This window comes from Dipodomys ordii, unplaced genomic scaffold, assembly GCF_000151885.1.
Source record: "Dipodomys ordii isolate 6190 unplaced genomic scaffold, Dord_2.0 Scaffold31, whole genome shotgun sequence".
NCBI lineage: Eukaryota > Metazoa > Chordata > Mammalia > Rodentia > Heteromyidae > Dipodomys > Dipodomys ordii.
This window is the reverse complement of record NW_012267247.1, coordinates 8,497,863-8,515,536: the sequence shown is the minus strand read 5'-3', so window position 1 is coordinate 8,515,536 and position 17,674 is coordinate 8,497,863. Positions and strand designations below refer to the sequence as shown.

Genomic DNA, 17,674 nt, shown 5'->3' with positions numbered 1-17,674 from the left:
TATATATATATATATATATACACCAATGTACAAGGGTGGTTATTGAAGCATTCCATCAACCAGATTTGGACCAAACATAGGCTCAGCATAGGAGGTTTTGGGCAAATTACTCAGCTTCTCTGAGGGTGTTTTTTAAATCTACAATTTGTAAGTCTGCATCTACTTTCTTACATGAAATAAATGGGCTACTAGAAGCCAATCACTTAGGACAGTAACTGACAACTGATGATAATGAGAAAAGTGATAGCTGTTGTCATTTTTATTGTACTTTTCTTCCTCATCTAGAATGTCCTCATTTCATAATACCCACACTCACATGCATGGATTTCAATGCCTCTTAGAAGTGGTAAGTGGAACCAGGCCATTGCTTACAGTCAGAGCAAGTGTCCTTCGGGGCTACCTCCTCAAGAGTACCCTGCGCAGGGCACCCTGTACATCGGGGTTCCTGAGGCTGTAGATGAGTGGATTCAGCATGGGGCTGACGACAGTGTTGAGGATGCCAATGCCCTTGTCCTTGTCTGAAGCCTCCACGGAGCCCAGCCTCATGTAGCTGAAGACGCCTGTCCCATAGAAGATGCCCACCACAGTGAGGTGGGAGCTGCATGTGGAGAAGGCCTTCTTCCTGCCCTCGGCAGAACGGATACGTAGCACAGCAGCTACCACATGGGCATAGGACACCATGATGAGGAGCAAAGGGGCTACACCCATGAAGGCTGCTGCCACAAAGAGCAGCAGCTCATTGAGTTGGGTGCTGGAGCAGGAGAGCTGGAAGAGCTGGGGGAGGTCACAGTAGAAGTGATTGATCACATTAGGGCCGCAGAATTGAAGAGTAGACAAGGCAACAGCCTGAGTCAGTGCATTACTGAAAGAAAAGACACAGGACATGCCCACCAAAGCCTTCTGGATTCCCCAGCCCATATGGGTGCTGTAGGTGAGAGGCTTGCAAATGGCCAGGTAACGGTCATAGGCCATGACAGTCAACAGGAAGCAGTCTGCTCCAGCCAGCAGGTGGAAAAAGAAGAGCTGTGTGAGGCAGGCCCTGTAGGAAATGCTTCTGTCATTGGACATGAAATGCGTCAACATGGCAGGGACAGTGACACTGATGCACCCAACATCCAGCACAGACAAGTTTCCCAGGAAGAAGTACATGGGGGTGTGGAGTTTGGGCTCAATAATGATAGCAGCCACAATGCTGAAATTGCCGCCAATGGTAGCTACGTAAGCCAGAAGGAAGATGACAAAGAGGACGGGCTGGAGAGCCCGAGTCTCTGTGAGACCCAGCAAGACAAATTTAGTCACAAATGAATAATTTCCCGAGGCTCCCAGATCCATGGCTTTCATTTACCAGCAGACCGAGAAAAGTTGGAAGGCAGCAAAGGGGATAACAGGGGAAGAATATCTTGACATGAAGCACCAAATATAGCAATGTCTAGGAGAGGCCAGGATGTAAGAGAACATATAATTTAAGGGAAAGAAAGTTAAAAGATTGAGACATAGTAGGGAAAGCTATGGAAAATACAACTTTTCATGGGAAAAAAAGGTAATATGGGACCCCGCTGAAATATTTTCAGTCCATGATTAGCTGAATCCATAGATATACAACTCACAGATGGGGAGAGCTGACTGTAAATCATGGAAGAACTGTTAGAAAATTAACTTGGAAAGCCATTGACTGGTGAAATGAGAAACAGTGAAACTCAATGATGCTATATTGTGGGAGGTATTTCCAGCTCCAGCTGGTGACAACTAGCCTTCCTTATTTTCTAAGTAGACTGATGATGCTGCATTTCTCAAGTCAGAAAATTTGACTCCAGAGTACTGACATCTTTTTTTCTGAATAAGAAGAATGTGAAAAGAACTCTGAGCAGGTAAGAGTTAGTAGGCTTAAGTTCCAGGGTGGGTTGGATGGATTTACAGGATATTGAGTTAAACTTTCTTACGGCTGGATTCTTTTTTTTTGGGGGGGGTCCAGTAGTGGGGCCTGAACTCTGGGCCTGGGCGCTGTCCCTCAGCTCTTCAGCTCAAGGCTAGCGCTCTACCACTTGAGCCACAGCGCCACTTCCGGCTTTTTTCTTTTTGCTTATGTGGTGCTGAGGAATCGAACCTAGGGTCTCAGGCATGCAAGGCAAGTGCTCTACCACTGAGCCACCTTCCCAGCCCCTATGGCTGGATTCTTGAGAAAACAGATACACGCATCTTGATTCCCCTCTGCCTCATGTTCTGCTGCCCAATCATTTTCTCTTCTGTCTCTTGAACCTAATTACACAACACCTAACCCTCAGATGCCTGATGACCAGATAGGACCACAGTCTGTCACAGAGCTGCTGGCAGCCCATATGCATGGCCACTTCAATGGTGCCTTCTCTGCCACTAGGAGGTGGCCACAGGAATAAAGAACTCAGCAATTGCTGGGCACTGGTGGCTCATGCCTGTAATCCTAGCTACTCAGTAGGCTGAGATCTGAGGATCCCGATTCAAAGCCAGCCTGGGCAAGAAAAGCAGTAAAACTCATATCTCCAATAAACCACCAGAAAACTAGAAGTAGCGCTGTGGCTCAGGTGGTAGAGTGCTAGCCTTGATCTGAAGAGCTGAGGGACAGTGCTCAGGCCCAGAGTTCAAGCCCCATGACTGACAAAAAAAACCCCAAAACAAAAAGCAAACAAAAAAGGACTCAGCAATTAATTTCACTAAGGTGTAGGTATTTACAAACTTATAAAGAGCTCAACTCATGTGGAAAAGGCTGGAACTGGAGACACCTCCCACCCCCAAGAGCAAAACCCTTGAGCAAAGGAAGATACTTCCTCTTGACAAGAATCGACAGGTCTGTAATGGGCCAAACACTCTCAAAAGAGTCTGGTCTTTTTTTAATTTTTCATGCACATGTTTAACGATTTTCTCAAACTTTATCACCCCAAAGCTGGACTACTTTCTTCCCTCCCTGTCTGCTTCTGAGTCAGCTATTTTCAGAACAGGCTTGCTAGCATCCCACTTCATGTGGCTCAAAACCTTAATCCTCACTGTCGCCTCCATCCTCCTTCCCTCCCACAGTCAAGCACCCCAATACCAGTTCAGCCTCCAGGGAAAGGAAAAAATCCATTTCAGACTCAGGAGTGAAGTTGACATGCAGCCAAGGGGTATTAGAATGGCACTCACATGGTTAAAGGGACAGGAACTTCCTGGGCAAAGAGGAGGCCAGGAAGCCTCCTCAGAGGTAAGAGCTTATAAAAGACAGAGCACCCAAAGATACAAACAACAGCTCACATCATTTTCACCTGGGGGATTTCTCTTCTCCCACTGTTATCTATCCCTTGGAGGCCTCAGAAATTACCTTTTGGGGGAGGGGAGGATCCAGGGTTAGCTAAACACCTGTCTTTGCCAAAGACCTTTAAGGTTTCCAATTATGTCCTTCCTGGCTGGTGAAATTCATTCGTTTATTCAACAAATGTGATTTTACTATGAGCCGCCATTCTCATTTGCTACATGTTATAGCTCAAATGACTTTCAGAAAGACTTTGTATTAACATGTATGATTGTGCACTATTAATGGGTTTAGGGTAATGTTTCCATATATGCATGCAGTGGCACTGACGAAGTTCAGCCTCCATTTTTTCAGCTCCAGCTGCCATGCACACTCCCCTCCCAATTTCTAGTAGCCACTTTTCTACTTTTTAGCATGCAGGAAAACATGCAGTTCTCATCATTTTTTTTTTTTTTTTGCTTGGTCATGGGGCTTGAACTCTGGGCCTGGGCGCTGTCCCTCAGCTCTTCAGCTCAAGGCGAGGGCTCTACCACTTGAGCTACAGCGCCACTTCCGGTTTTCTGGTGGTTTATTGGAGATAAGAGTCTCACAGACTTTTCTTGCCCGGGCCAGCTTTGAACCGTGATCCTCAGATCTCAGCCTCCTGAGTAGCTAGGATTACAGGGATGAGTCACCAGTGCCTGGCAGTTCTCATCTTTCTGGCTTGTTCATTCAACAGAATGTGCTCCAATTCCACCTATGTTTCTACAAATGACAAGATTTCATTCTTCATATATTCAGAAAGTTGCTGTATAGGACTGTCGTACAGTGTCAGGGACAGTTATTTAGTGGAACTCGGGACTTAATTGAGGGCCTCACACTAGCTAGATAAACTCTTTACCACCCGAATCACATTCTCAGCCATTTTGTTCTTTTTTTTTTTTTTTTAACACTCTGTGGCTCTTGCCTGTGTGGGCTTAGAACAAAATCCTCTTACCTTCACTGTTACAGCAATATGAACCTGCAGAGACCAAGACCACTTTTCAGAGAGGATAAAGGAGATTATTGCTGGTGACCCAAACCAGGCTACTGCCAGAAAGGGTTAAGATCCTGAGGAAGGGGAAACTCTGGGTTTTATATAAGCTGGTCACACACACACACACACACACACAAACACACACACACACACACACACACACACACACCAGGTCATCAATCAGAAAGGCCCCAGGGTCAGGGGAAGAGGTGTCAACTTCAGGTCAGGTGTGCAATTGCTACCTGCTGGGCTTTCTGTTAGTAATCCAGAGAACTTCACTTGGTCTGCCAGATACCCACATTCCAGCGGACACCCTCTCTTAGACACATTCTGGCAACATGGCCTTTGCTAGGAACATAGTTACTAGGGAGAGGTCTACTCCACTACTATCTCCAAGAGCTGGGGTTAGAGTAATGCGGTACTATGCCCAGCCTAGCTCATTATTTTACTCTTTTACTCTTTTCTTACTACTCAGTTGGCCACCTAAGCCATCTGTCAAATTTCCAGGACCTCTAAGTTGTTGTTTGGGCTCATTTCTTGAATTTTGCTCTTAATTGCCATGCCTTTAAAGAAGTTATGATGGGTAGGGGCAACCAAGTGAGACAAAAAGTCACACTAGGTAGCAGTAGCTTTTCACTAGAATTAAGAGTCTGGAGCTGAGCTACCAGGGTAAGCGTGGCTTACATGAAGAGCTTAAGTTCATCCCCTGCAGGACAGGTACCAGGGATGTTGAAAAGACCAATGACAAGAATCTGAGTGGGGAGATATGTATCAATGGCTTATATTTGTAATCTTAGCTACTTGGGAGGCTGAGATTTGAGGACCAAGGATTGAGGTCAGCCTAGGCAGGAAAGTCTATGAGATCCTTATCTCCAATTAACTACCAAAAAGCCAGAAGTGGAGCTGTGGTTCAGGTGGTAAAGCATTAGCTTTGATTAAAAAGATAAATTACAATGCCTAGGACCCGAGTTGAAGCTCCAGGGCTGGTGTGTGTGCGCGTGCGTGTGCATGCGCGCGCGTGCACACACACACACACACACACACACACACACACACATGGAATCTGAAGGTGAATAAGTAACCATTCTTCCTTTCCCAAGTGGCTAATCTATAAATGCAGGTACTAGGACTGCATCATAAAGATACTGAAGAAAGCAGGCACCAACATTAGCGTGTTGGGGGCAGAAGCAGACTTGGTGATCAGATGATGGGAAAGCCATGGAAATGTCATTTAAATCCTGTTTTAGAGCTGGGTGCCAGTAGCTCACACCTGTAATCCTTGAGGCTGAGATCTGAGGATCACGGTTCATAGCCAGCCTTGGCAGGAAAGTCTGGGAGACTCTTATCTCCAATTAACCACCAGAAAACCAGAAGTGGCTCTGTGGCTCAAGAGGTAGAGCACTCGCCTTGAGCTGGAGAGCTCAGGGACAGCACCCAGGCCCAGAGTTCAAGCCCCACAACTAACCCCCCACTCCCAAAAAAATCTTGTTTGGAGTTTCAGATCCAGCTGTGCCTCATCTTAGGTGAAAAATATCAGGCAACTTACTGAACTTGAGCCTAGGTTTCCTTCTTTATAAAGTGGGGAAAATACTGAAGCTACATCAAAGAGCTGACAGGAAGATAGAGGAAGACAAAGTGCCAAAATAAACTAAATATCAGTGAACACTATTATTGTTGTTTGATGATCCCTTAACAAGTACTTCACAGCTCCTATCTTCTTTAATTTTCAGACCAATTCTGGGTGTCTGGAAATATTTTTCTATTTTCACAGATGAGGAAGTCAAAGCCCAAAGAAGATTGGCATCTTGTCCTAAATGATGTAATAACTAGAAAAACATGTCTATCTACCATTCTCATGTTTTGCGAGGCTTCCGTGGGAATGTGTGGAGAAAGAGCTGGGGTTCTGTAGCTGAGGAAAGGCAAGTTCTCCACCCTGTGGGAAATTCCTGTTTAAATGGGAATGGGTCACTGAGGGAGGGTCACATCACCCCTCCATACTCTCAGTCCATGGACCTCATCACTAAGAGCCTTCAACTTCGGAAGTTGGAGCTCAGACAACTCTATTCCTGGGGACCATTGAAACTGTCCTAACTCAACTCAGCTCTTCTATTATGACTTTCCAAATCACTGTGGATGTTTCCCAGGTGTACTTCCAGGGTCCCCACTAGCCAGATCCTGAAGGAGAAAGTATTGCCATCCTGAGGACTCATGAGGAAGCTGAGTTTGGAGAAAGCATCTCCTTTCTGTTTCTATCTTGTGCCTCCTTCTCATCTCCAGGTCATGGCAAATCTTGGAGTTGGCTTCTCTCTGCTCAGAGCTCCTATTGGGATCTGGGAAGAGCAAAGCGTTTGTTCTGAAAACTCTGGCCTGGCCTCAGCACCACGCTTAGCTCTATGAATGTCTTTGTAAAAACAAATAAATTCTCTGGACTTCATTGTTGTTGTGTGATAAGTGGAATCAATAAGTCTAAATTAATAGGATGAATCTAATGTCTGAGGAGTGGGAATAAGGAGTTGGGAGTGCGGCCCTTTTGGAGAAAATCAAGAGCATCACAAACTCACACAACCTCATTATTGAGTTCATTAAGCTTGGGTTGTTTTTCAGTGTGTGGCTCTCCAAACTGTCGCTGCTTCTTGGGAGGGCTAATTTCTAAGGTCCCCAGAGGATAGCAGGGAGGGGAATAGGGCCCCAAGACAGGATGATCTCATATCTCCTTCAGTTATCTTCTTATATGTGGCTCTTCCTTGCTCCCTGGGGCTAGGGCCTTTTCAGTGTCTTCCCCTCTTCTGGCTTTAGTACCTGTAATAAGGTAAGTACTACCAACCCCCTTCTGCTCCTGGAGAAGGCACCTGAGTTGGTACCAAGTAAGTCAAATTCCTTATTTCATGAGGATTCAGAAGGAAAATGGTTTTGCTCAGGATGACACAGATACAGAGATACAGACCCAGGGCCCTCCTATGCCAGGGCACTTTGCTTACCTTGGCAATATCCTTGGATGACACTTGCCTTCCACTTCTATTGGCAACAAATGGCATTCAGAGAATGCAGCCCTTCTGCCTGGGCTTATTCCTCGGGGAGCAATCCCAACTATCATCCTGTAGTGGAGGGCCTGCTGAGTCGTCATCATCAGCTGCATGGAGGGTTTAGATGGAATATCAGAGCAGAAAGTCATGGCTACTCAATTAGGTCAGCTGGCCATCTGAGAGTGACAATCTAGTAGCATCTTATCAACTATGGTTATTACTGTGACCTTGTGTAAGACAGACTAATGGTATCCATAGACCTCATCCTAAAGTCTTGCTAATGACAATTAAGTCCCCTCATCACAGATTGCCAATAGGGTTCTTTATGGGGTGCGATCTTCTTGCCTAGCCTTCTTTATCCAGAGGGCCTCCTACCTCTCCTAATTGTCAAATTCTTTGAAGATGTTTTGGGGAAAAGACATATGTCATATGAACAGATGGTTAAGCTTTTCTAATGAGTCCTGGCACATGCCCCATCTAGACAAGGGGAGCTGAAATTCCTACAGTTGCACATCTGAAACTTTTACTCAAATTACAACTCTCTCAGATCACATCAGTCTTTCCTCTTGCACAAATTCCAGCTCATCGCAAAAGCATTTCTCAAATCCAACAGCACAGTCTAATGTCCTGCTCCACCAAAATCTTTTTTTTTAATTTTAATTTTTTTTTCACCAAAATCTTGTTTAACCTTAGTTAGAAAGTCCATATTCTTTTCCAAAAATACCGAACGCTTGCTGAGGAGAGACTATGATGACAGGCATTGCAAATGAAAAGCTACATCAGGTGTAGATCTGTCCAAAAACCACAGGGGAGAGAGCCAGTGTGCTCTACAGAAAAATGATCATGCAGTGGGTTAATGAAGACAGGAGCTGTGCGGAATACAATTACACTGTCTGCAGTTGAGTGGAAAGGAGTTTGAGATGGGGAAGATCCGGGACTTTAAATACTGAAGTATAAAACTACTGTTTAATACACTTATTTCAGATGGAATTTTAAAATAAATACAACTCTTTGTGTATGCAACATAGTACATAGCAGGACCATAAATCAACCATAGCTTTTGTCCCATAAATTCTACATATATATTTTTAAGTAAAAGAAGAAAGTCAATGCATGAGAATGTTTATGTCTGAATCATTAATAATAGCAAAAGAATGGGGAAAACATACATATGAAAGAAAGATCCATTTGGAGTTGATTCTGGTGCAGGGTGATATATGAGAATCTAACATTAGTTTTCTACAGGTGTTTAACCAAATTTTCCAGCACCATTTACTGAAGAGGCTATCTTTCTTCTACCCTATTTTTTTTTAAATTGAAGATTAGGTGGCCATAGGTCTGTGGGTTCATTTCTGGGTATGGGCCAGTACCAAGGTGTTTTGATTACTATAGCTTTGTAATAGAATTTGAAATTTGGTATTAATATTCCTCCAGTACTGTTCTTTCTGCTAAGAATTGTTGTTGCTATTTGTGCTCTTTTATTATTCCATATGAATTTTTGGGTTGCTTTTTCTATTTCATTAAGAATGAGGTTGGAATATTGATAGGTATTGCATTAGATTTGTAGACAGCCTTTGGCAATACTGCCATTTTCACAATATTAATCCTCCCAATCCAGGAAGGTGGGATGTTTTTCCACTTCCTTAGTTCTGCTTTAATTTCCTTTTTCAGGTTTTTGAAGCTTTCATCATAGAGGTCTGTCACTTCTTTGGTTAAGTTAATTCCTAGGCATTTTATTTTTTGTGGGGCTATTATAAAAGTAGTTGCTTTCCTGATTTTGGCCTCTCTCTTCTCATTATTGGGTATGCCACATTTTCTTGATGTATTTTTTCAGAAAAAATTAATTGAAGACATTCCCAAAGCATGTTGAAAGAGTGATATCATTTATCCTGCCAGAAAAGATGGGACTTTTTTCTCTACATGTCATTATTAAGATTGTTCCCTGATATGTATATTGTCAAGAGTATGCAACTATGAACTCATAATAAGTTTCCAAATGGATTTGATCTGTTGCCTTGTTGCATCATGGCTCAACAACTTTGGAGTATTAAGAAAGACATGTTCCGTAAATACCAGAATAGCCATCAGGATTCAGGGATTTTAAAGCCCTATACTGATATCCTTCCTAAGAGTTGAAATAATTCATATTTCATCTCTGCCCATCTCCAGTAATCCCCAAAAGAAAATTTCTTGTAGAGTAACTTAGTTTTCCTTTACTTCAGTGTCCTGAATAACTAGACATTGAATACATTTCCTGAGGTGAAATGTAGCATTACATGCTGTGCATGGATCTTTGTCTTTGTATGAGACATGGATATGTCTTCTTTTTGTAATTGTCTGTTCAAATCACTTTCCCGTGTGTGTGTGTGTGTGTGTGTGTGTATGCGCGCATGCATGCGCCAGTCTTGAGTATTAAACTCAGGGCCTGAGCACTGTCTCTGAGCTTTTTTCCCCAAGGCTAGCACTTTACCACTTGAACCATAGCTCTACTTTCAGCTCTTTCTTTGAAGTTAATTGGAGACCAGAGTCTCACAGACTTTACTGCTGAAGCTGGCTTCAAATTAAAATCCTCAGCTCTCTGCCTCCTGAGTAGCTAAGACTAAAGACATGAGCCAACAAGGCCCTGCACTAAGTCGTTTAAATAGGGATACAGGTGGACCCATTACAACAATGAGAAGTACAAGTCATGTCGAAAACGAACTTTACAACTTTGGTGGGGGGACGGGGGGGGAGGATGGGAAGGGATGGGGAGGGGAAACAAAGGAGGAGGCTACAATGGTTGATAAGAAATGTAATCGTTATCTTGCCCATGTAAGTGTAACCCCTCTGTACGGTATTTTCACAATAAAATAAATAAAAAAATTTTAGTTTTGCCACTGGGTTGTTTGAGTTCCTTCTGTATTGTGGATATGAATCCCTTGTCAGATGAAAAGTTTGCAAATATTTCTCTCTATTTCTGCTCATTGTCTCTTTATGCTGTTGATTATTTGCTTTTCTGTATATATATTTTTATTGTAAAGATACTGTACAGAGGGGTTACAGTTACATGAGTAAGGTAATGAGTACATTTTCTATTGAGCTTTGCTACCTCCTTCTTTGTTTTTCCTCTACTACTCCTTCCCTCCCAGCTCCCCAAATCCTCTCTCCCCCCTCCCTGCAAAGTTGTAAAGTTCATACTGTCTTGTATATCTCATTGTTACAATGGGTCAACTTGTATCCTTATTTCAGCATATTGTTATTTCCCTTCCCCTTCTCAAATTAGAAAAATGTATATACAAGCTGCAGGGTACCAGAATCAAATACAGTGAAAACAGGGGTCATACCATGGAGGAAGAACATACAAAAGAAACAAAAAAATCACATGGTACAGTATAAATACATTAAAAACAACAGCAAGAGGTAAAACCTCTTGTGTCCCTATCTTGGGGTTCATTTCATTTAGCATCATCTTATATGGTCATATGTATATAGCTTTTGGCCTTTTCTGTTTGTCCTACACATATACTAGTTATTGTAATTAAGGGAAACCATGGGGCCTATGTTTCTTTGGCTTACTTCATTTTATATAATTTTTTCCAAGTCTCTCCATTTCCAACAAATGGAGGAGTGTCATTCTTTCTGATGGAGGCATAGAATTCCATTATATATATATATAATTTTCTTGATCCATTATCTACTGAAGGGCATCTGGGTTGGTTCCATATCTTAGCTATGGTAAATAATGCTGCAATAAGCAGAGTTGGGCTGGTAGCTTTAGTACAGCTTTGTTTGTGATCGTTTAGGAAAATGTCCAGAAGTGGATTGCTGAGTCATAGGGGAGCTCTATGTGGAGTATTTTGCGGAACCTCCATACTGCTTTCCAAAGTGGTTGAACAAGTTTACACTCCCACCAATGGTATAGTAGCATTCCCTTTTGGCCACATCCCCTCCAGCATCTGTTGTTATTAGATTACTTGATTATAGCCATTCTAAGTGGGGTGTGGTGGAATCACAATGTTGTCTTGATTTGCATTTCTTTTATGGCTAGAGAAGTTGAGCATTTCTCCATGTGTCTATTGGCCATTCTTATTTCATCTTTAGAGAAGTCTCCTTTTGAGTCTTTAGCCCACTTATTAATTGGGCAGTTGTTTCTTTGAGGATTTATTGTTTGGGTTTTTAGTTTTTTGAGTTCTAAATATATTTTAGATATGAGGCCCTTGTCTGTTGTATAGCTAGAGAAGATCTTCTCCCAATCTGTGGGCTTTCTATTGATCTTGCTTGCTATGTCCTTTGCCATGCAGAAGCTCTGCAGTTTCATGCAATTCCATTTGTCTAACTTTTCTTTGATTTGTTGTGTTTCTGGATCTTTATCAAGAAAATTTTGGCTTGTGCCAAGGAACCCTAGAGTTTCTCCTTTTCCTTCCTGTAATGTTTTCTGGGTGTCTGCTTTGACTTTGAGGTCTTTGATCCATTTGAAGTTGGTTCTGGTGCAGTGTGATATATAAGGATCTAGCTTTATTTTTCTACAGGTGTTCAACCAATTTTTTCTAGTGCCATTTACTGAAGAGGCTGTCTTTCTTCCATTCTATTTTTTTAGCTCCCTTATTGAAGATTAGATGGCTATAGGTCTGTGGGTTCATTTCTAGGTCTTCAGTTCTATTCCATTGGTCCTCAGGTCTGTTCTTGTGCCAGTAGCAAGCTGTTTTGATTACTATAGCTTTGTAATAATATTTGAAGTTTGGTATTTATATTCCCCCAGCACTGTTCTTTCTGCTAAGAATTGTTGTTGCTATTTGTGGTCTTTTATTGTTCCATATGAATTTTTAGATTGCTTCTTCTATTTCATTAAGAATGATGTTGGAATATTGATAGGTATTGCATTGAATTTGTACACAGCCTTGGGAAGTATTGCCATTTTCATGATGTTAATGCTCCCAATCCAGGAGCATGAGATTTTTTTCTACTTCCTTAGTTCTGTTTTAATTTCCTTTTTCAGGTTTTTAAAGTTTTCATCATAGAGGTCCTTCACTTCCTTAGTTAACTCCTGGGTATTTTATTTTTTGTGGGGCTATTACAAAAGGAGTTGCTTTCCTGGTTTCAGCCACACTCTTCTCATTGTTGGCATAGAGAAAAGCCACTGATTTTTTAAAGATTAATTTTATACCTTGCTACTTTGCCAAATTTTCAGATCAGCTCGAGTAATTTGGAAGTGGAGTTTGTGGGGTTCTTTAAATACAAGATCATGTCATCTGCAAAAAAGGAAAGTTTTACTTCATCTTTCCCTATTTGGATCCTCTTTATGTTTGCATCTTGTCTTATTGCTGTAGCTAGGCATTCTAATACTAGATTGAAGAGAAGTGGAGAGAGTGGACATCCCTGTCTCGTTCCTGAGTTTAGGTGAAATGGCTTTAACTTTTCTCCATTAAGTATAATGCTGGCTGTAGGTTTGCCATACACAGCCTTTATTATATTGAAGTGTTTCATGAATTCCTAGTTTTTCAGAGCTTTCATCATAAAGGGATGTTGGATCTTGTCAAATGCTTTTTCTGCATCTATTGAGATAACCATGTAATTCTTATCCTTGCTCTTGCTGATGTGATGAATTATATTAATTGATTTGAGCATATTGAGCCAGCTTTGCACCCCTGAAATAAATCCTTTTTGATGATGGTATATGATTTTTTGATGAGTTGTTGAATTGGCCAAAATTTTGTTGAGAAGTTTTGCATCGATGTTCATCAAAGAAATGGGTTTATAGTTCTTTTTCTTTGATGAGTCCCTGCCTGGTTTTGGGATGAGGGTTATGATGGCTTCACAGAAAGAGATTGTTCACTTCTTATTAAGATAAAAGGTTTCTTATATTGTTCTAATCCTGTTTGTATTTTTTCTTTTGGTGGCCATGTTATTGGGTTAAAATCTTATTAAAAGTCTTTTCTATACCTATGTATTAAAGTGTTTCTCCTATGTTTTCTTCTGGTAGGTTTAATTCAGGGTCTTACATTTAGATTTGTGATACATTTTAGTAGAGTTTTATCTTTGATGAGAAGTAGGAATATTGTTTCATTCTTTTGCACGTATATTTTCAAATACTTACTTAGGTACCAGGAAATGTTCTTGGAAAGTTGGTTAGAAGCATTTATATTGAGCTGGCCAGTAGACGAATTTCGGATAGCTCATACAAATTCTCTGATAGCCTCATTGTTATGGGGTCAGCAAGCATACAACAAACTGATCCTTCAAGAACACCATTTTTTTAAACCCAGAAAAACCTATATAAGTACATTCTGTATTTCCTCTAGCCCCATTAATTCTAATCTAACAATGTTCCATTTAGTAAAAGGATCATTTGAGAAATGAGGTAGTAGATATTCTGCATGATCTCAACCTCCAGGAAGTGTCCAAGAACCCGTTGCACTGTGAACCAGCTCACTGATTCAGTTATGTACACTGACAAGGCCAACAGAGTACTCGGGCTTTTGAGCAAATATTTGGCAACCATTAGACAGATACTCCCAGTGATTCCAACTGAATGCCACTCTCCACACAGGATCTCTACAGTGGCTCACTAACATGATATTTTGGATTTAGGAGATTTCATAATAATTAGTAATATGTTTTCCTTATTCATAGATCATGGCAAATATAGTTCCAGAGAGAATACCTTAGTTATAATTATTCACAATGCTTATAGCTCTACTCTTTAAAAATTCAAATACTTCTAAGGACCAAGTGTTGTCTGGTAGCTATTATTTTAAAAGATGATCAAAATGAAAAAAAAGTCAAAAGACATTTTTGATAGCAGATAATAAATATTGTGAAAATGCCCATCTTCTGCCAAAAATGCTCATGGAAAAAAGAATAGCCTTCAAGTTTCCACTGATGAATAACACACTGAATAATTTTTGTGGAAGCGGATAAAGCAGTAGAATATTTTGTTATAGGTGGATTTCATATGAAGAGGGCATTGGGTAGTAAATGTTCCTTTATTACATCAGAGAGCATCAAGGCAAATTCAAGTAGCACTGAAGACCTTTATTTGATCTGCACAAGTGTAGCACATTCGATCTGCTGGGGACTGCTGATCGTAAGGAACCCAAACATATATGTAAGATGTATGGGGTATATTAATGATATGTCATTATAAAAGTTAACCTGATTTTTCATACATCATCTGAAAGCAAACATAAAAACAGAAAGAAAGGCCAGGTGCCAGTGGCTCAGAGCTGTAATCTTAACTACTCAGGAGGCTGAGATTTGAGGATTGTAGTTAGAAGCCAGCCTGTCAGAGAAGTCTATGGAGACTCATCTCACCTCAACTGAACCACTAAAAAGCCAGAGGTGGAACTATGGTTCAAGTGGTAGAGTGTTACTCTTAAGCAAAAAAGAGTTTAGGGATAACCCCCAGGCTCTTAATACAAGCCCCAAGACTGGCACCCACCCCACCTCAATCCCCCCAAAAAAGGAAAGAAAGGAGTTTGAAACCTCCTATATTCCTGAATGTTGGTGAGCTTGAAAGCAACAGGGTTAATAGATGAGTGTTGGCCTAATGCATAACATTAGAAAATACCCACTGGGACAGTTAGGGGCTCGGCAAGTAGAGGTGGTCAATCATGAAGACCGATCCATTCCACCTTGGAATATCTCATTACAGGGCCTCATGGAGCCAGAATGCGGGGCAATGGAACAGCAGTCACTGAGTTCATTCTCCTGGGCCTGGTGGAGACACCTGGGCTGCAACCATTTGTCTTTGTCCTCTTCTTCTTTGCTTATTTGCTCACAGTCGGAGGAAACCTCAGCATCCTGGCAGCCGTGGTGGTGGAACCCAAACTCCACACCCCCATGTACTTCTTCCTAGGGAACCTGTCAGTGCTGGATGTGGGGTGCATCAGCGTCACTATTCCCTCCATGTTGGTTCGCCTCATGACCCGCAAGCGTTCAGTTCCTTACAGAGCCTGCCTCACACAACTCTTCTTCTTCCATCAATTGGCTGGGGTGGACTGCTTCTTGTTGACGGCTATGGCCTATGATCGATTCCTGGCCATCTGCCGGCCCCTCACCTACAGCACCCGCATGAGCCAGACAGTGCAGAGGATCTTGGTGGCGGTGTCCTGGGCTTGTGCCTTCTCCAACGCCCTGACCCACACCGTGGCCATCTCCACACTCAACTTCTGTGGCCCCAATGTGATCAATCACTTCTACTGTGACCTTCCCCAGCTGTTCCAGCTCTCCTGCTCCAGCACCCAGCTCAATGAGCTGCTGCTCTTTGGTCTGGGAATCCTCATGGCAGGTGCACCCGTGATTCTCATTGTCAGCTCGTACATAAACGTGGCAGCTGCGGTTCTCCGAATTCAGTCGGTGGAGGGCAGGAAGAAGGCCTTCTCCACATGCAGCTCCCACCTCACCGTGGTGGGCATCTTCTATGGGACAGGCGTCTTCAGCTACATGAGGCTGGGCTCCGTGGAGGCTTCAGACAAGGACAAGGGCATTGGCATCCTCAACACTGTCGTCAGCCCCATGCTGAATCCACTCATCTACAGCCTCAGGAACCCCGATGTACAGGGTGCCCTGCGCAGGGTGCTCATGGGAAAGCGAGACCCGGCATGAAGGATGTCCTGGGAGAGCAGAAATCATGGGAGTGCTCCGCATCTGTCCTAGATTCTTCGGCAAGAAAGATCTCGCTCATTACTTCTGTTAGGAAGACATACTCTTGCTCGTTGCTGTGACTCTACCTGGCAATGGTTCTATAGTCAGTCTTTGGCTTCCCATTCTAGGTGAAGGTGACCTAGGAAAGTGTATGCCAGGAGGTACACGGTCCTGCAGGGAGGACCCTTGATTTATTCTTTGCAAGTGTCTCCAAACTTACCAGCGAGAAACGTTCTCTAAACTGAAGCATAGCGAGTCCCATCCTCGTGCCAAGAATGAGCAGATCCTGCAGACTTCCCCCGAACGTGGCTCCTACCGCCCACTTTCACACACGATGTGATGTCCACGCCAACACGGTGTAACTCCAAAAGTTGTCTTCCAGTACCAATACCCTGTGGAAATGACAACATTGAAGGGAATTCAATAGAGAGAATATGTATTTCCTTTGGGATTTCTCATTTTTCTAAAATGGTTTTTAATTTTTTTCATTAGGAATTATTGTTCATGAAAATGAAAACAGAACAAAAATATTAACAATAGAAAAATCAAAGTCAAAACCTGCACCCTTTATTATTCAACTAATTACTCAATTCTTCAGGAGTAATGTTAAGTATCAATGCTCACCCTGATTGTGTACTGAGTACACAGGGTTATGGAATTTTATAAACATGTATCTAAACATATCTCACCAGTAGGGACAGACTGTCATGTTATCTTTGCCATTTAAAAGGATGTTTATTAACATACTAGTTGTATAAGGGTGATCATTATGACATTTATGTGTTTACATACAGTTCATTCCAATCAAATTCATCTTCTCCCTCATTCTCCTCCCTTTTCTTAAAACAATTTCAATAGGCTTAATTGTTCTAATTTCATGCATACATATAAAGTACTTCAATCATACTCTATTTTTCATCCTAATTCCACTTCATTATATCTAATTTTAACAATAATTTTCAAGTAAACAGTAATTTATTTTATCTCCTTTAGGAAGAGGTTGGTTGTTTACATATTTTCTCCACTTATAATAATAAAATAAAAAATTTAAGAGCTGTGTTTTTATTATTCTGCATTTTAATAAACTCTGATAAGTAAAATTTCTTAATTGTATAAATATGTACATATATAAACTATATGTATAAATATATTTGTATATGTGAATTTATCATATATATATCCTTGCTCTACTAACATCAGGCCATCAGGTGAAGGCCTTCTTGCTAGGTCATCCCAAGGCAGAAGGACAAGAGAGTGCACACAAAGAGAGAGGTTGGAAGGATTGAATTCATTCTTTTACCAGAAACATACACCCGAGATGAGTCACCCATTCTGATTAGAGCATCGATCTGTTCAAGATGACAGAACCCTTTATCCTACTCATCTCTTAAAGTTCCCACCTTTCAACACTTGCATGAATAATTACATTTCCAGTATATGAATTTGGGGGCTTCATTTAAACCACAGCCATCCCCTAGGGAATAGTGACATTTCTGAGGCTAAGAGTTGGTATCTGCTATTGGGAGGTAGCTGTCAGCAAGGCCTAGTGTGGACAAGTCCATCCTGTGGAGCCAGTACAAAGTCCCAGTCCTTGCTCCCATATCTCCTTTGTATGGAAGTACATCAAGTATGGGGATCAGGGGAAGATCATAACATGTAACCTTAGCTGCTGATTACGAAGAGCTTTGTCTGCAGTGGCTATCTTTTTGTATACATGTGGAACAAACAATAATATTTGCAGTCCAGGCCCATCCT

The 17,674-nt window shown here is 41.8% G+C and overlaps 2 protein-coding genes across 2 annotated transcripts; one reads left to right on the top strand and one right to left on the bottom strand.

Moving 5' to 3' along the window:
- Positions 1–396: 396 nt before the first annotated feature.
- Positions 397–1,332, bottom strand: LOC105985695 (putative olfactory receptor 3A4). The gene has a single exon (XM_013016328.1). The coding sequence runs from the start codon at positions 1,330–1,332 to the stop codon at positions 397–399; it is 936 nt and encodes a 311-aa protein (XP_012871782.1).
- Positions 1,333–14,909: 13,577 nt separating this feature from the next.
- Positions 14,910–15,880, top strand: LOC105985694 (olfactory receptor 3A1-like). The gene has a single exon (XM_013016327.1). The coding sequence runs from the start codon at positions 14,945–14,947 to the stop codon at positions 15,878–15,880; it is 936 nt and encodes a 311-aa protein (XP_012871781.1). The 5' UTR covers positions 14,910–14,944.
- The last annotated feature ends 1,794 nt before the right edge of the window (positions 15,881–17,674 follow it).